We start from the raw sequence: 18,404 nt of genomic DNA, 5'->3' as shown, positions 1-18,404 counted from the left end.
TCCCCGTAAACCGGAGGTCCAATTCGTGGAATTCAGACGTTCGATAATATTAACAATAAAAAAAAATCAATGGAGAACGAACACAAGTGGAAGACTGAACTCATCTGAAGGAGCAGCACATTCAGTATAAAATACACACGTTTGTATCAAAAGGTCCTGGCAGTGCAGTGTAACGGGTGGTAGTAGGCATGTTATCGATGAACCGGTTTTGTATAAAGTCAGTCTCCATAATCAACGATTTTTGGGTTTAGATCGCGTTTATTTATAAATGTGTCGTAACCCTCCACCACCCGACACAGCCAATCAGTAAAAAATGTGTCACGTTGACAAAGACAAATAGTTCACTGCTTTAGCCCACCGGTGTGTTGAAGCAACAACATTCACAATTTGAGTACGACGTTTCGCTGGTAATTACAACCAGCATCATCGGGCAATTCGCCAGAATGGTGAATTGCCCGATGATGCTGGTTGTAATTACCAGCGAAACGTCGTACTCAAATTGTGAATGTTGTTGCTTCAACACACCGGTGGGCTAAAGCAGTGAACTATTTGTCTTTGTCAACGTGACACATTTTTTACTGATTGGCTGTGTCGGGTGGTGGAGGGTTACGACACATTTATAAATAAACGCGATCTAAACCCAAAAATCGTTGATTATGAATAACATTGGTCGCGAAAGCCTACGTGTTAAACTGAAAGTCAGTCTCGTCTGCTAAACCTTTTGTAAATTATTTTGGTTCGACAATTGAAGGCCATTGAAGAACAGTTCCTTAAAAATGTTGTCGCACAGGGCTTAAATTCGTGTAAGGGCATAAAGGGCAGCTTCTACCGATATTTGGCGGGGAAAGCGACACCCCCAACTTCTGTTTTTCTTTCTGCCGATTTGACCGATTTTGCCAAAACCCAGAGTCAGGAAGGGGCAGCAGTTCTTGCCACCACACCGTGATCAAGCACGACATTTTCAAAACTCAAGTCGTCGTAGTAATCGGCATGAGAAATAAAAAAAACCTGATTCTTATAAAAAAATACGGTGACATCGTCTCTCTTCAACGTGTGGAGTAGTTTTAAAAATAGTACCGACAATTTTGTTTCATGGATAAAGCAAAATGATTAACGTCCATGCAGGGGGGGGGGGGGGGTCCCTGTTGAGCCATTGATGGCCCAATGAGGCGCTCATTACTCGTCTAACTCGGTTGTCCGTGTTAGTATTACTTTACCATTCCTTTAACGCTGAACCACAATTAATCCAAATTAAGTTCTGGACACCGATTATATTGATTGCACAAGTCAGGTGGCGCTTTCGCTGAGCATGTGCCTCACGATTGGGTCATACAGTACGTGAAATCCTTGGCCAAGGGGTCCACTCAGCCCATCATCATTCTCGCCAGAGTCAATAAAACGAGTACTGGCCTTGTGAGATTGTCGACGGTGCTTGTCCAGTGAATGAAACACTCCCCTGCCAAAGGAATGCAGAATTTCCACCACGAGCTTCCAACAGATAGAGCATTACAAAAACGTAACTCTTGTCTTTATATAATGCCATATACTGTAGATTTTTAATTTCGGCACACCAATTCTGCACAAGGGGAAGCAAATTGAGAAAACTTGCATTCTTCCTCCTTGCAATAAGTCGCGTGTGGAATTCCAATAGAATTAAGATTTCGGATTTACAATTCGAATGGGTTTAAATGAGCCTTGGTTTCCGGCATCGGTTTTGCAAAAACAGGACCATAACCATGCCGATGCTCACAAAACAACACGAATCTGGCTGGGACTTTCACAGCCTTGAAACAACATGAACCCACCCCCCCACCAACATACATTTACCATCAGCATCCACTCATTAATAGCGTGGGGATAATACTTTAACACATGACAACTTGATTGGTGATTACAAACGGATTCTCAATTTCCACGTCCTCTCATTGGGAATTTCACGATTCAATTTCCAGGCCTCTCATTGGCCATCTCGTTATTCACCCCCATCCAAAAAAATCTAAGTCACAATTTGGGGTCGCAAATTCAGTTCGACGATAATTGCGTGTCTTGTTCAGCACTCCTTTGTATTGGTTCCTCTCATCCGTTCTATCGTCTCATTTTTACAGTCTTGTACACTCCATTAGCCTAAGTGTGACACAAGATTATAATTTGCATACATTGTAAATTACAGATTCTTACAGGGACACATTTTAAACATGGTCAGTGTAAAAATAGATTTCAATGAATTGCTACAATCCCGCTTGTCATCCTAACAATCTGCATTCGCATGCCTAACAAGCCGGTTGCAAAAGGCGTAAATCTCCAGCCGCGTTCATGAGAAGCAGAACCAGATTACAAAACAAAGCTGCTCAAATGGTCTTTTATTTTAGGGTTGTATCAATTAATTGATTCAAATCGACCTTTACACTAATGACACGCACGTCAAATCGTGCATATGAAAATCGATCGGTTTCCTATCCACATACGTTGCAATTGCGTCAGTGAAACCCGATGGCCAGACTAGATTCTAAATGCATAACAAGACCATAAAAAAATATAGAAAACTACGACCCCAAATCAGAAATTTTCACGTGAATTTGGAGAGGGCATTAACTGCCACGCCATTACGTTTGTTACAGCGTGTGCTGTGGGGGAGCGGTAGTGTAGCGGTTGGCGCTACGCTGCACTACGAACCCGGAGACCCGAGTTCGACTGCTGCTCAGTCACCAACACCGGTGACGATTATCTGAACCAGTCCTGGGCCTCCCTAGGTCGGCTTGGCCTCAAATGAGTACCTGGTGCGGTGTGTAAACATCGCCACTGGGGAGACAAAGGCGGTCAGGCGTGGTGCTGGCCACCCACCCCATTGTGTGCTGTGTCGGCCTTCATAGGTGCTACTCGCTAACAGCACAACGGTATATGGGGGATCTTAATCCTGGATGTATACGACATTGGAAAATCTGCTGCTATTACGAAAAAGGCCCTTTTTGTGGACGATTGCACGGTGGGGCCCTATTCACAAATAAATACACTGGCAGAACGGCAAATGTGTGGCCGATTTTTCTGTCAATATCAAGTGGAAAACGGCCTTTCAGAAAATACACGAATCAAACCCAAGATCTCTGGTGGAAAAAAATACAAAAGTGATTTTTTTTTAATGCTATAGCGATCGAACGCATCGCCCACTACTAACCAGTAGGCCTTCTCGATCAATGCATCTTAAACAAGACAAACCCTGGGCTGGTTTTGGTATAAAGACTCACCTCAGTCGGGTGTAGCTTGCAAACAGATGCAACTTGGTGGGTGGATATCAAAACCTCTCGCCACGAGATTGTCAAATTTCAACCACTGCCTGAACGGAGTTGATGCCGCCCAAATGCTCGTTTGAGTAGGGAAATGCTTCGACTTCCGACCCGACTTTTGCCGTGACCCAAATTATTTTTCGGGGTATCCACATAGCTACGATTTCGAGATCCATTTGCTGCACACTTCTTCGCTGCCGGGAAGAAACCCCTGCGCCCCCCCCCCCCCCAACCTCTCCCAGACCAAACTGCCGCTGCGCAACATTCGGTGGACAATTCGCTTTGACAAAACAAGATGGGGGGGGGAGGAAACGGAATTAAAAAACGCGTACAAATTTTTTTTTAGTTTTAAATCGAGACGGAAACCTCGGGCGGCGACGGGCGGATGGCGACGCCACCACGGCGCGCGCCTCCGCTCCCGCCGCTACGACGGCTTCGCTCCGCCACTGCCGCTGCTCCGCTCGCCGGTACTGCGCCGGTCCTTGAAGGTGAAGCTCGATCTGCGCGCGAGCTTGCGCTGCTTGGCCGAACGGTACGCGGTCCGCGTGGCGCTGCACCGCGACTCCAGGATGTAGTTGATCTGCGGCGGCGGGAGTTGGAAGGAGAGGGACCGAGGGCGGTGGGGGGGATCGTCAGGATCGTTTAGGAGAAAACGCACAATGGATGTTCGTGTGAATTTCTTTCGCGCCGTACGGAGCCCACCGAGCTAATTTGAGGTGCAGAAGGACAACAAACACAAAAAAACTATTGTTGTGTTTTTTAATGTCACCAGCTAAGGCCAACTGAGCTATGTAGCTCTTTTTCAGAAGCAACTTGGCCACAAAATGATAGCCCAAGGAAGTGGCTTATCGCGTGGAAATTTGAGGCAGCCAAATACCCTAAACGCATGGTCGATACAAAATATGGAGGGGAAAAACAGGAGGACCTGGAGAAAAATCCACGCGACCGCGGGGAGAACGTGCAAACTCCAACTATACAGGCATCGGGGTCGGGATGGAACCCACGGCCTCCGGTATGCCAGGCAAGGTAGTGAACATCTCGCCTTAGATCCTCAACAGACTGTTTGGGGTAAGTGCGATTGTACTGTTGCATTTGTTTTGACTTTAATTTTTCGCTTTGTTTTGCCAATTATATCCCGACTTGTGTCAGTTTCCACCTATGAAGAGTAGGCAACAGAAGGCCGGGACTCCACATGAACAGGGATGGGCGGCCAGCACCACGCCTGGCCGCCCTTGTCTCTCCAATGCTGATGTATACACACCGCAATAGGTTCTCGCATAAGATAAGGTAGCTAAACTAAATAAAAAAAACTAACATATCCCAAATAACACCGTGTCAAAAATCATTAAGGGTCAAATTCCGATACGTGTAAAAAGCAGTGCGAGTAAACACGGGAGCGCCATGACGCGGTGGGCAGTGATAATCAACCGCACGCGTGGGTGGGCATGGGTGGGGGGGGGCCTCGGGGCACGGACGGGAAAAGGTCACGCGCGTCCCGTGGGTTACATGTAAAGTTTACGAGGCGCGGCGCTCAAAACGGCGTGGCGTCGCACGCCGAGACACTCCTCCCCCCCCACGCCGGGGGTGGAGCGGTGCGCAGCCTTAACCCTGCCGCTCCCCGACACCGCCGGCAAAACGCCGCCCCCCGTGCCACCTAAGAGGCGCGGGGGCGGCTCGCGGCAGTTCTTGTCGCCCGCGTCGGCAGTCCCGCGGTTCCACAAGAAGCCCGACTCGCGGTCGTAAAGCGGGGCCGCCCGCGAGTTCAATTCCCTGGTCGGGAGTCGACTCTCGCCTGTCGCACATCTCCACGGAATGAAAACGCGCCCGCGGTCAGTCGTTCACCCACCAGGAGAGAGACCCAGCAACCCACCACGCGAACGTGGAACTTCGACCACTGGTCAAGGAGCCACCAGCAGCGATGAGTGCCATGCACTGTTGCTCCTTTGAGCCCGTGAGCTGGGTTTGCCCCCAAGCATCGGTGTACATCAGACGGGATGGAAACCGATCCGACGTTATCTGAACTGAAATCGTGACCAAGACAAGCCTCTCTCTCTCTCTCCATCTCACCCAGGCCCTGCCTCTTACACCGCACTAATGGCTCTGTTCACTAGAACCCCCCTCCTCCACTGCCACACGACTCTGTTCATACCACTCATGTTAGCAACTCGGGTTCAGACCTGAGTCTGTGCCAGTTTGAATGAGTTCCGCTTCTCTGCTATCTTGCCAATGGAGCACGTGGCTCTCGAGATGCAGTCAGGTGGCACTGCCGTCAGCGCGGCAGACTAACAGGAGCCAATGAGAAATGGTTGCTGGATAACCGATGTGATATTTTAAGTTTTGTGTTTAAAAATCACAAATCTCTTTTTTTCTATCCAGATGAGTGGCACTTTTTGCAGTTCGGAGGGTGGAAGAGTAAAACAAAAAAAAATGCATCCATCCATCTACTAGAAAAATTAAAAACGAAACATTGTGTACGATGCTAACAGCGATCGTCTTATTCCGTGATGGTCCCCTGCCAGGGGAATGTGCAACTTCCACCACTAGCTCAGGATCTTTGGTAGACATGACCACCAATCTTTGCCCGTTTGAACAGGCAGACCGCCCTGACTTGCGGGACACACCGACGAGAGAGACGCAGCGAGGGAGACGCGGCGAGGGAGACGCGGCGAGAGCGACAATATTCGGCGAGCTCCGCCAAATGAAATTTTAAGGCGCAGCCGGGGCGCGGCGCGAGGCATACGGCCTTTATGAGATAATTATGGTAATGGTCCGTAATTGCAGCTTATTAACTCTTTCTCGGTGGCCGAGCGGTATACTGATGACTTGGCTCGAATTAAAAAAAGGGCACGAGCCAGAGTGTAAAACGAGCCTCGATTGCATTTGAAAACCTCAAATTAAAAAACACACACACTCACACGCACGAGTACTAATTGCAAGCTGCAGCTTGCTGGAGCGATGTATCCTCGGCTTATTAAATCGCCTGGGCACATAAGGGGCATTTGCTTCATTAATGCAGATACCATTCACCACCACAAAAGGCAGCCTCAATAATGTGGATTCCCCTTCAACGCAGCACAACCTTGTCAGGAGGGCCCGTCGCTCTCCCATCTGATCCTCTGTGAGAGTTGTGTTGTTGCTTCACTCTCACATTTTTGCATGAGCTTTTGATTTGCCAATTACAGTTCCCAGCTGTGCACAAGAGCATTTTTGGGGGGGATTATGGGACAATTGCATGGCAAAAGTTGCAGGTATTGTGAATTCAGTTAAACACGTACGCTTTCGCAACCAATATTATCCTTAAGAAGCTTTTTCGGGTTAGATCGCGTAAATATAGATAGATGTGTTGTTAAACCCGCCACCACCCAACAAAGTAAAGCAATTTACTCTCCAACACACCAGTGTGCTGTACAAGTAACGAATTGGCATGTTTTGTTTACGTGGCAAACTTACTAATTGGCTTTGTCAGGCGGTGGGTTTAACGGCACATTTATATTTACGTGATCTAACCCAAAAAAATCTCTTATGGATTGTGCATTCAATCACCACATTACCAGGATTGTTGTAACCCATAGGTGTCGTGATATCAGCACTGCCACGACTTCCACGAGAACGCTATTGAATAAAGTATTGTGGCAATACTTGGAATCTGTGGGACCATAATGCCTTGGGTTGGGCCACATCGCAACGTACACGAGGGATGTTTTTCTCAATTTTCGGTTTTCGAAAATCTTGCCTAAATATAAGTTTTTTGTGTTAGATCGATCCGATAATATGACGTCACATGTTCCATTACTTCCGTGATGTTACCCCTAAAAGTGATGTCAGGTGATATCAGTAAATGTAGCGCAAAGATACATTACATTATTGTATCATGTGAACCGCATGAAAATATTTTTAAAAATACAAAGTTGTCTTTCAAATCTGAAAATCCGAAACTCATCCCTAGAAACACAGATAAGCGTCACCTGTATTTAAGCAATACCTTAGTAAACGCCAATACCGAGGTGCCTGGATATAGCTCAGATTGCAGTGTGTCACCATTCATGAGATCGATAACACTGAAGCCAGGGCCAGCTCAGCCCATCATCCCTCCAGGATAATTTAAAATGAGTTATCATCGGCGTAGAACTGCTCGTGGGGGAAAAGCCAACTATGGTTTCCCAGCAGACACATTTGTCCTTGCCAAGGTAATGTGGAATTTCCACCACGAGCTTAAAAAAGCCAATTGAGATGAGCACCACCCTCGTGGCCATTATAACAACGACCTTGACAAGGTATGAAGCCAGTACCCCTACAAAAAAAACCACGTTTATTTTAACCAGCTAAATCCCACTGAGCTATTAGCTATTTTTCAGGAGGCAACGCGGCCACGGCCACACATGACAGCTCATCGAAGCTGCTTATTTAATCGCATCCACGCGGCCACGGCGGGAGAGAGCAAGAAAACACGTGGACTCCCAAATATACAGCAGGCGCCGCGTCAGGATCGGGATGGAACCCACGACCTCCTGCGTACCAGGCAAGGGAGATAACGTCTCACCACCGCAGCAGCACTTGCGCACCTGCTTTTGCCTGCATACATATTTGGCAAAAAAGATAGCAATTCTTATTAACAGATACCCAGAATTGGGACTTTATAAAGTATACAGACTGGGAGCATGGGAAAGGCAGGACGCATTTGCAGGTTATTTTCTCAGGGTTGGAGTGAGGGAGTTGAGAAATAGAAAGCCACAGAGCATAAATAAATGGGATTATTACACCGTAGATAGACTAGACTTCTATCACGATTCACCGTGGGAATTGCCTCCGCTTGATAAGGGACAGGCACAGGACAGAGAGTAGCATGCGAGCGGGCAGGTCACACTCTGAAAATGTTATCGCGAGCTGTGGTACGATACCAAACCAAGATTTGGTGTCAAATCTGCAATTGGCGTTAACAAAAAAAAGATTTTCATCAGATCAGAGGCTCCCTACCACACATCAGGGCCGCACATCACATCACCACGAAGTGCAGCAACCACAAAGTGAAACCTCACAATGACTTTTATCCAAATCTTGTGATCAACATGCTTCTGCCTGCAAGTTGTGGCTGGTTGGTGCCCTTGTGCTCTGAGAAGTTCAGGGACATGGATCAGTTCCCATCAACTCCCACGTATCAATGAAGCCAAAGTGGATGTGACGCCACTAGAGGAAGCTACGACAGGTAACACCTCAAAGTCACGTGGCTGAGATTTGCCATTGTTTTTGCGTCTCGTTAACAATGCTTTAAAGTCGTGTCGCGCGGGCCCGTGACAGACAGCCTAGGTGTGTACACAAAACATCGGTCATTTGTTTCTTTCGTTGTAGCTCCCTCCAAAGCAGCTTGGCTGTGTGTGTGTACAGCAGCAGTGGCAGTAGCAGCAGCAGCAGTGGCGGCGGTGGCGGAAATGGAGGGAGATCGCTGGGCCCCAACGGGGCCACCGCCATCAGGAACATTTACTCGAGCGCGAGCAAACCTCACAAGCGTCTCCGCAAACTTCCCGAGCCGTCAGCGGCATATGGCCATTTTTAATTAAAATTTATAACGCGCGCAATTTTGCCGTTGTTTAATAAGCAGCGCGCAAGCGGCGGCATATGCCACAGAAAGGCGCTTTTAATTAAAGACTCTTTTTTTTCCCCCCCTCCTCCCCGCGCTGTCACGTTTGCCAGCCGAGTGTCCATGATCCAAGTGTCACGGAGGTGACACTCTCTTTCGCTGTTCTTTTTTCTTCTTATAATTTAATACATGGCACAAACAACCGCTTTATCTTCAAGAGGCAGGGCGATGTAAAATGAAGGGGGGCTGGGAGCCTCCGAGAAGACAGATTCACTGGGCCATGGAGCCAGGATTTCTGACGAGTACCACTTTGTGTGAAAGTCTACAGTGGTCGGCCTATGGATTCTCACCCATGCCAGAGGAATGTGGAATTCCACCACTGGCTCAGGGTTGTAAACGGGAGATAAGCACCACCTTGATTGCTCACATGAGCGGGATATTATTTCTGAATTCTTCGTCTCTTACGGAGGTGGCCCATGTCCAGAGGAGGATGTTGCACGGGGGCGGGTGACGTGGCCTAGCGGTCACGTGAACGCCGCTTGTTGCAGAGGTTCACTGCCCAACTCCTGCGGCCGCCCTGATTATTACTGCGGTGTGTAATAACCTTGATAACATTACTCGCCGTTTGCTTTGCTCACGGCAGACATTGAAGACCCCTCGAGTTCATTCCCAACAGTAGGGTTTTTTTGCGTGCCGGTATCACGGATAAATGTTGCCAAATTCGAAGACCACCCGCAAACGATTCGATTGGGATTACCAAAAAACATCTCCCCCCTTCACGGGGAGACAAATGCGCATGTGTAGGCCAGGTGTTGAGTCACCTCGTGCCCACAGGGAAAGCGGCTACCGGGGGGTGCCCTTTTCGGACATTTGAGATGAGACATGATGTAAAGCGTTGTGAGACGTGCTACAGCATACGGGGCGGTACGTCAAAAACAAATCTTTATCACGAGTGAGTCAGCCCCCCTGATGCCTCGGGTGCAAGGCCTGGAACCAGGTTGAGGATGTTGTAAGTGTCGAGGCAACGGAGCCAGCACCGCTTAGATGTAGGTTTCAAGTCTTGGGACTGGGTATCTTCACAGGGTACTCATGGACATGTTGAGACACGGGAGGTTATGATACACATTCCTGCGGAGGGAGCTGGTAGGAACGTCGGGTTGCTCGGTCAATGGCCAGGGTCAACGGCGGCGTGGTGTATTCCGCAAATATGGCCGACTGTGAGGGCAAGCACAAGCCGGCGTGAGTAAGTCAAACGTTGAGTTTTATAAGGGCACCACGGGGTGACCAGCCCCTCCCCACCCAGCCCCACCCCTCCCACCCAGCCGCACCCAGCTGTTGTATACTAACCCTTCTTCCAAAATTGAGATTAATAATATTTGATGATATTTTTATATATTATCTTTTTACTTGTTTTTTTTAATGAAGGAAACACACCAAAGCGCAGCAAACTGCAAAACACCAGGTGTTGTTAAGTAATGAACTGGAGGAGGGCTAGGATGGCAGAATTTGCAACCTTGCTTCAAGGAAAGATAAGGCCTGATGAACGGGCACATGTCACCCGTGCAGGCGGCAGAGACAGTGGGAGTGTCAGCCAGACATAGTTAAGGCAAAAAGCCCAACCATCCTGCATGGTTTTAAAGTAACGTCAAAATTCGAAATTCAACAACAGAGTAGGCTAAAGTATCGATCCTCGCGCTCGCTCAAATTGGAGACCAGGCTGCGAGCTACATCAATGAACCATTGCCCATTTGCTAATCCAATACTGAATGTTAATATTACTGAAGTCAAAACGAATTCTATGACCTCAGCACATGGGCAAATAATAGGGCAGTGTCGACTCAAAGGCAATGGAAGAAAGCAGAGGCGCCTTTGTCTAAATCACAACCACAGAAAGCCAGGAATCATCACTGATTGTGTGTTTAGGGATTCCGAGCTAGTTGGAACACGTGCACAGGGGAGGGAGCTGATTTAAACAACCCTGCACGTCTGAACGTGAAGGGGCCTTTGACCTGAAATTAAGAATAACACTCCCAGAGCAGAAGGTTGGATGGCCACAGTGAGACGAGAATAAGAGTGGTGTATATCTCTCAAGGAGGCAGACCCAGCTGAACAACAAGGCTGCGGGGGTCACCAGAAGTTCGCGTTCGCCTAGTTAAGACAAAAAGCTCAATTATTCTGTATTGCTATTAAAGTAACGTTAAAGTCGGAATTTAACAACAGGGTAGGCTAAAGTTATTGATATTCACACCCACTCCAATTAAACCAGGCCACAAGTTACGCCTACTGAACCATCACCATCATTAAGTCAATATGAAATGTTATTTCCATACTTTAATACTTTCTATACAACTCGACCCGAAGCATATGACAATCAGAACCTTCCTAAGTCAAAATTGAATCGCACCCAGACAGGAGCGAATAGTCGATATAAGGTTGAAGAGGGAAGGAAATTAAGAGCACGGCGAACTGCAAACGTAAGCAAAAAGCCGGGAACGACACCAGCCCAGCAACAGCGAGTCGGGCTTCGACAGGCCATAAAAGTAGAAATAATAACTCCCGGGGTCAGGGGACACAAGAAGAAGCAGGCAGACAAAAACCAGAACTGACTCCAAGGTTCAACCGCCCTCACCTACAAGGAGTGACGGAAATTAATGAGGCCTTGAGTTAACGGCGTCAGCTGGACGGCAATAACAATCGGCGAGCAGAGATAGGGTGGGGCAAAGACTGCGGGGCTATGGAATGCAACTTCGTGTCAGTAAAGCCCTGACAAACAAGTTAAGTTAAAGACATCACAATACATAATATCGTACATAACATCAATGTTAACGCTATTCACCGTAAACTATATTCCGCTTATATAACCATGCAGACACCAAGGAATACGAATTCCTAGGATCAAGAAACTTACCCTTAACCTAAGATATCGGAAATAAATTAATAATAATAAGCATATGCATGAAAAGACAAAAGTAAAACTTATGGAAAAGCCAGGATAACGGGATGAATCACCACCAGGTCGAATATAAATACATAATAAAAAAAAAACGATGTTAAACCCAGGGTCGGAGAGAAAGGGAGATCCCGGCCGTCTTTGTATCCCCGCAGCGCGGGATAGGAGTGTGTATACGCTCGGGGAAACACCTCCACTTGAGTCAAGCACCACGATGGGAAACGACAGACCTTAGGTTACATACAGAATCATAACTGTGAAATAGTAAGGGACAAATGTTAACTTAAAACTTCTTAACCATTTCTTTGTGCGCCGGGTCGGAGAGAGTGTTGCCCCTCCCTCCAGGTGGTGCAACACGAACAAAGACGCCTATGAGACGATTTGTAACGTCTGTGTTTTGGGTTCATGAAGAAGGCCAGACAAGAGATAATATTGCACCCAGACAGAGAGACGACCTCGAGGCAATTTGTAACATCTGATTGTTTGCTCGTGGGTTTTATGGAGGGAGTGTGACAACGGAATATACCGTGGGTGATGCACACAAGGACATACGGACGTACGGACACACACATGGACACACCTGCCTACGGACAGATCCTGACACAGCAAAAATCGAAAGAAGCCCCGCCTTGTGGGCGGGATCCAGGGGGATTTTTCGGCATAAAGGAAAGGATCCTGAGCATTGGAAACTAGTGCGACCAGCGGGTCGGCTCAGGAGCGAGCTCGACCGGGAGGGTCGGCTCAGGAGCGAGTGCGACCAGCGGGTCGGCTCAGGAGCGAGCTCGACCGGGAGGGTCGGCTCAGGAGCGAGTGCGACCAGCGGGTCGGCTCAGGAGCGAGCTCGACCGGGAGGGTCGGCTCAGGAGCGAGTGCGACCAGCGGGTCGGCTCAGGAGCGAGCTCGACCGGGAGGGTCGGCTCAGGAGCGAGTGCGACCAGCGGGTCGGCTCAGGAGCGAGCTCGACCGGGAGGGTCGGCTCAGGAGCGAGTGCGACCAGCGGGTCGACTCAGGAGCGAGCCCGACCGGGAGGGTCGGCTCAGGAGCGAGCTGCGACCAGCGGGTCGGCTCGACTCATCTTCAGCTCGTCTGGGACTCAGCCGAGTTCGATCGGCTTACCAAAGCCGGCTCTCGGGGCTCGACTCAAGCGGCTCCCCATCTCCTCTGCAGGCGGGCAAGACCCGCTTGACAGCTCAACTCGGCCTGCGTGGGTCAACCTCTGCCGAGTCGGAGGTCTCTGCTGCCGCCGGAGTGGTGAGGGTCGCGGTTTGGCGACGAGGCTCCGTGCACACCCTGGTCGACGACAACACTGCACGCTGCGAGCGAGTTGTGGGCGCCACCTACCGACCGGGTTCCGAACTGCGACAGCGTATCAACGGGCATCCGAACCAGTTCACCACGGTGACAGGGGAGCGACTGATACGTATGACGCGCACCGCCCCCTCACCACACGACCACCAGGCGTCTGTTTGACATAAAGAATCGACTCCGAACACTGACTATTCAAGACAACTCTTACCACTCAAACACACTCGAACCCATAAGCCATCTGTGGCTGGGAAGGCATCACAACGAGACCGAGTGATGGCCATCCGTCGTTTATAAAAGTATTCGTAATTTTTATCTTTAATATTTAGTGGGCTGTACTCTTAATCGCATAAATTCCCAACAGATCCATCAATACGAACTGATTTTTGGCACCTCCTTCCGCCGAGCCACGCTCACGTGGGGAGTGGTGGCCCACCGGATCCTTATCAGGTGATCTGGTCCCCAATTAGTAAACTTGGTATAAGATAACGATCTTCGGAAAAGGAGCACCGTCGCAGGCCCTTACTCCGAGCCGTTCGGTTGTCAGATAACCTGCCGATGTATCTGTTGAGATTGGTGCCTTTAAGAATAATAACTGTTTTTGATTGTGTTTTTTTTATCGCCGTATAATCTTTCAAGTATCTTTCAGTCATAATCGCCGCACGTACTCGCATCCTCTACAGAATATTCAACTGTCCCGTGACCCAAGGTGCTAACAACGTGATAAGGGTTGCGTATGATCAATAAGGAGTGCGGTACTGCGTGAACAATATTGAGTATAATCATTCATTAACGTTAAGGTTTTCTTAGCATAGTATTTGCATATTTTAACGACTCTCTCTCTCACTAACAACCATCGCGTTATGCGGGATCCATGTGCCGTTGTCAAAGTGAAATCAGACAATCGTTGATGATACTGTATTGATGCCGTGTTGACGTTCCGGGATTGAGAGTTCGCATACTATATCATAGTTAAGGTTGAATTAGTAATAAATTGATCAATACAGAAGTGGTTGTGTGATTCTTTCCTGAAATCTATGCATAAGATCTGCTTCTGCGTTGAGATCTGAACTTGGTGACCTTAATAAACACACTAATACATACTCAGTAAATGTTAAAGCGATAACGGGGTGAACCGGGGACCTAAAATATAACCACGAATACACACTCTGGGAATGTTAAAGCGAGAATGAGACGAACCTAGACAACGATGCCGAGTTAATCTAAGTTAATCTTGCATACTTACACCACACCTGCATAACTGCATACGATTAATTGCCTTATTCCGATCGATAACCCACCCTCATCACCGAGGCGGGGTCTGGTTATCATAACGACTTGCATTATCATAATTACACCCACTCGCATAATTAATACGATTACCTCTCGAATTGGCATAATTAAAATGTGCATAATTACATCAATTAACATATTTCCGGATAATTACACATTTGGCCAAATTTCATTTAATTATTATACTGGTGTAACCAGGAGGTTCCTACCAGTATTAAGCCCAGAGGATTATGATGCCAACCGAATCTATCAGGGACAGTGCCATCACCTCCGAGTCCTGGGTTTAAGCGGAGGGACTGGTCATCTCACAGGGTGCTACTGATGAACATTGTTGAGACACTGAGATCTCTTATGTTCCGAGTTCAAGCACTGGGGCTTTACCAGGAGCTGCCTACCATCTTGGGGCATTCAGCCAGGATCTCTGCAGTTTTATAGTAAAGCCCAAGACCCGCTCATGGGGTTGAATTACAAACATGAACCACAATATCTTGCTCATCTCGTCAAGGAGCATAAACCATCACACGAACTCCGGCCATCATTGACTAGCCATCAAACAAACACGGTCACTGCATCGAGAGCGTTTAGATGCGCTTCTGCGGCCGTCTGGAATGCTCTTCCGATATTAAGAAGCCACTGGAGCTGTGGACTTTTAAATCATCTAGATTGAAAACTCACATTTCTTTAGAACTGCTTTTTGTGTTTAGTTTGCCCTCCTTCTTCCGCACCTCCGATCATCAGGGTTGGCTACTTACGGTGGTGAAAGACGTTCAACATACACAATAGCATCAGCTAGCACCTCTAGGGTTCTACGTTCATGCCTTGGTTACTGGGAATCTCTCACGAGGCCGAAGCTCAAGCTGGAACAGCAGGACCTCTGACATCCTGTGTCTGAGCCCTGGTTGACTCCACACCCAGGTGGCTATGACCTATAACCCCGCACACACATTCGATCCAAGTCTGCACTTGACTGGGATTTATTCGGCTCACGGGGGCTCAAGATGAACGTCGACGGCATGGCTCAACAAACGCCTCCCAGGCAGCGCCTGAAGGGCAGCCAAGAGAGGTTCCACGGTTCACTGCACGTCTTGAGACGGTGCATTCGGAAGAGGTCCCGCACCATCTCAGCTCAGCCTGCGACAAAGTGCAAGCGCTCACCTTCAGAACAATCTCGTTGATGGTGGAAGCATCAGCCTGGAAGAACTGGTGCTTGTAGTCGTGGTTGTTGAGGTAGACAAGCTTGAACATCGCGTGTGCTGCACAAACGCACACACAAAACAAAGAACCACCAATGTTTATTTTCCATGAAGACACATCGAGGGGGCAAGCAACATTGTTGGCAAGCTTCCTGTTGTTAAAGCTCACACAACCGGACAAAGGGGAGGTGTGGACAAAAACACGCAGGACCGGTCCACCTTTGTTCTTCGGAAGAACTTAATTTCATAACCACAACACAGCTAGTAATTATTTTAGACCCAGTGGAACTAGGGAAGGCTAAGTTTGTTATTAGATACCAACGGCCAATTATTTTTATCATTACCTGGAATGCAATCTGGGTCAATGGGATCATAGCGCTGATGTGCGTACATTCACGTACCCAGATGTACAACAAAAAAACGCTTTGCAGCCTTTTGTCGAACTCCTGCTGCACTGGAAGCGCTCACGCCGTATCAGCCGTGGGGTTGTTTGATCATATTTTACCGTGCGGGTTGTTAGCCACGGACAAAAATCAAACCCGGGTGGCTCAGTGCACTAACCACTGTGCCACCACTCCACCCCACACATACGAACCATTATCAATCTACTGCTGGATGAAGGCCTCTCACAGCCATCACCATCTCACGATTTTGCGATGCAACAAATCCACCGTGCATCTTGCACGTGAGTTAATTTGTACACACTATTTATCGTAGCTAGGGAAATCAATACCTAATGTAAAAAAAAATTCAACTGGCATTTGGGTTTAAAATAAATACAGCAATAAGGGTGGGTGGCTGGCTGGCTCAGAGTTCTTGAGCGCACCGCTGAGATTCCATGTTCGAATCCAGGTGGATAGAGGGCGCCACGGTGGTGAGATGTGAACTACCTCGCCTGGTATACACGAGGTCGTGGGTTCGATCCTAACCCTGACATCCGAATATTTGGAGTTTGCGTGTCTTTAAACCTGGGCGCGTGGATTTTTCTCCGGGTCCTTCATTTTTCCCACTCTCCATTTCGAATCGACATCACGCGTTTAGAGTATTCGGCTGCTATCAATTCCCACGTGACAAGTCACTTCTCATTGGACTATCATGTGTGGGCAGGTCGCTTCTCAAAAAGGGCTATATAGCTCAGTGCACCTTACCTGGTGACGAACGACTGCACACAAAAAAAACCCCATGGCATAAAATTTGTCCCGGCACTTCTTCTTTCGGCTAAATTACAGCTTTCAGAAGTAAAATATAGGTTAGGCTGTCGTGTGAGGAAAATGTGCAGAGCAGGTGAGAAAGTGCTGCCCTCTCGTGTGTCCGGGTGAGTCACAGGTCACTTCATTAGGTAGCTCGTGTGATACCCGCTTCCGTGAGCAATTTCCTCTCGAAGGGTTTTTGCGCACTGCTCTGCGAGCGTTTCTCACGGCGAGACGCCAGCAGCACAAGCGAAATAAAATTAGGAAAAATGTTTTGCTTCCACTGAACAGGAAACCTAAAAACACAACAATCCATTTCTTCACATTGCAGCGGTATCATGTTGAGTCGTGTTCCCACATTAGTACTTCTTCATTTGCCATCGACATAACTGGCAGCTGCCGCGTTGTTTATTTTTATATTTTGATCGTTCACAACAAGCGACGACACCGCGCTGCTCCGAGACGGCCGGCGTGAGCTGCACGCACATTCAGGCGGCGGCGGAGTGTCGCGTCGATTAATGCACCACTTTAATAGTAATAGCGGCACGCCGCTCGCAATCAAAAGGCTGCGATTTCAAATGTCCACAGCGGGGGGGGGGGGGGGGGAGGGATGACCCAGCCCATCACCAAATCTAGGGTGTATAAAATAATACGCACAGCTTTGTTGGATGTCAACAGCCTTTGTTATGTACATTTACTTGCAACTGCCATAGGAATGTGGAATTTCCACCCGTGACTTAAGGATGTAAACAGGAGTGCCCCTCCACACGAGTTGAAGTAGGAAACCACCGACTTTCTGATAAGGTAACGACAATCTCAAGATGTTTTTTTTTATGCCAGTCCTGCAATGTTGCCGATTGGACACATGTTGAGAAGAGACACCGAAGATGTAATTGGAGGGGAACAAAAGGAGTAGAGGGAGATAGATGGAGGATGCCGTGGAGCGAGATACGAGGACAGTGGATGTGACTCGACAAAAAAGCGCAGAGTAGAGAAGCTCGTGGCCAGAGAAAGCCCAATAATCTAACCCATGCCCGAAAAGGACTTTAAGTTTAGGAGAGGGGATATAAGATTAATCACAACATAGGTCGCAACCTGCTTGCCGTACTGCCACGCACAGCTGACACGCCTGCAGGTTGGCACCTCGCACACATGGCGGGATAGCAGGCTTCACCGCGAAGAGATTAGTAACGTGCCAGTTCTGTTTGCCGGCATTTGTTTTTAATTACTTTTATGTTTGAGGACGCCCCACTGGGAGCCTTGAAGAAGATTGCGCGCTTTTGTAGTGTGTGTGTGTTGTTAATGCCTGTGTGTGGTGGCGCAGTGGTTAGTACAAAACACCATCAATCCGGAGATACACGCCGATTCCTGGCCATCGCTGACATCAACGGCAAGTGCTATCTGAACTAGCGCTGGTCCTCCCCTAGGTCGACTCGGCCTTAATTGACTAGCTGGCACAGAGTGTTAAAATGAGCACTGTGGAGATAAAGGCGGCTGGGTGTGGTCTGGCCACACTACCAACATCGGCGGTGCAGGCCTTAATAGGTCGTTGCCAACAACACTTGCCCCAACAGTCTATGAAAGCTACACAGGGGATCGTTGTGTTTGTGCATTTCA

General features: G+C 48.3%; 1 protein-coding gene across 4 annotated transcripts in view; it reads right to left on the bottom strand.

Moving 5' to 3' along the window:
• Nucleotides 1-611: 611 nt before the first annotated feature.
• Nucleotides 612-18,404, bottom strand: part of MAPKAP1 (MAPK associated protein 1) — a 131,585-nt gene continuing 113,792 nt past the window's right edge. For 2 of the 4 annotated variants that reach the window (XM_061550684.1, XM_061550685.1), the window contains exons 11-12: nt 15,560-15,657; nt 615-3,861 (exon numbers count right to left, since the gene is read on the bottom strand). In XM_061550684.1, the coding sequence (XP_061406668.1) occupies nt 3,706-3,861; nt 15,560-15,657 (254 nt within the window). In that variant the 3' untranslated portion in view covers nt 615-3,705. Of the gene's footprint in view, nt 3,862-15,559; nt 15,658-18,404 lie in introns of all 4 variants that reach the window. The other 2 variants (XM_061550687.1, XM_061550686.1) reach the window with 2 other exon arrangements.

This window comes from Lethenteron reissneri, chromosome 12 (genome assembly GCF_015708825.2).
Source record: "Lethenteron reissneri isolate LAM-NWPU_2019-01 chromosome 12, ASM1570882v1, whole genome shotgun sequence".
In the NCBI taxonomy this organism is placed as follows: domain Eukaryota; kingdom Metazoa; phylum Chordata; class Hyperoartia; order Petromyzontiformes; family Petromyzontidae; genus Lethenteron; species Lethenteron reissneri.
Note: the sequence above shows the minus strand (reverse complement) of the source record. Positions and strands in the feature narration are given on the sequence as shown.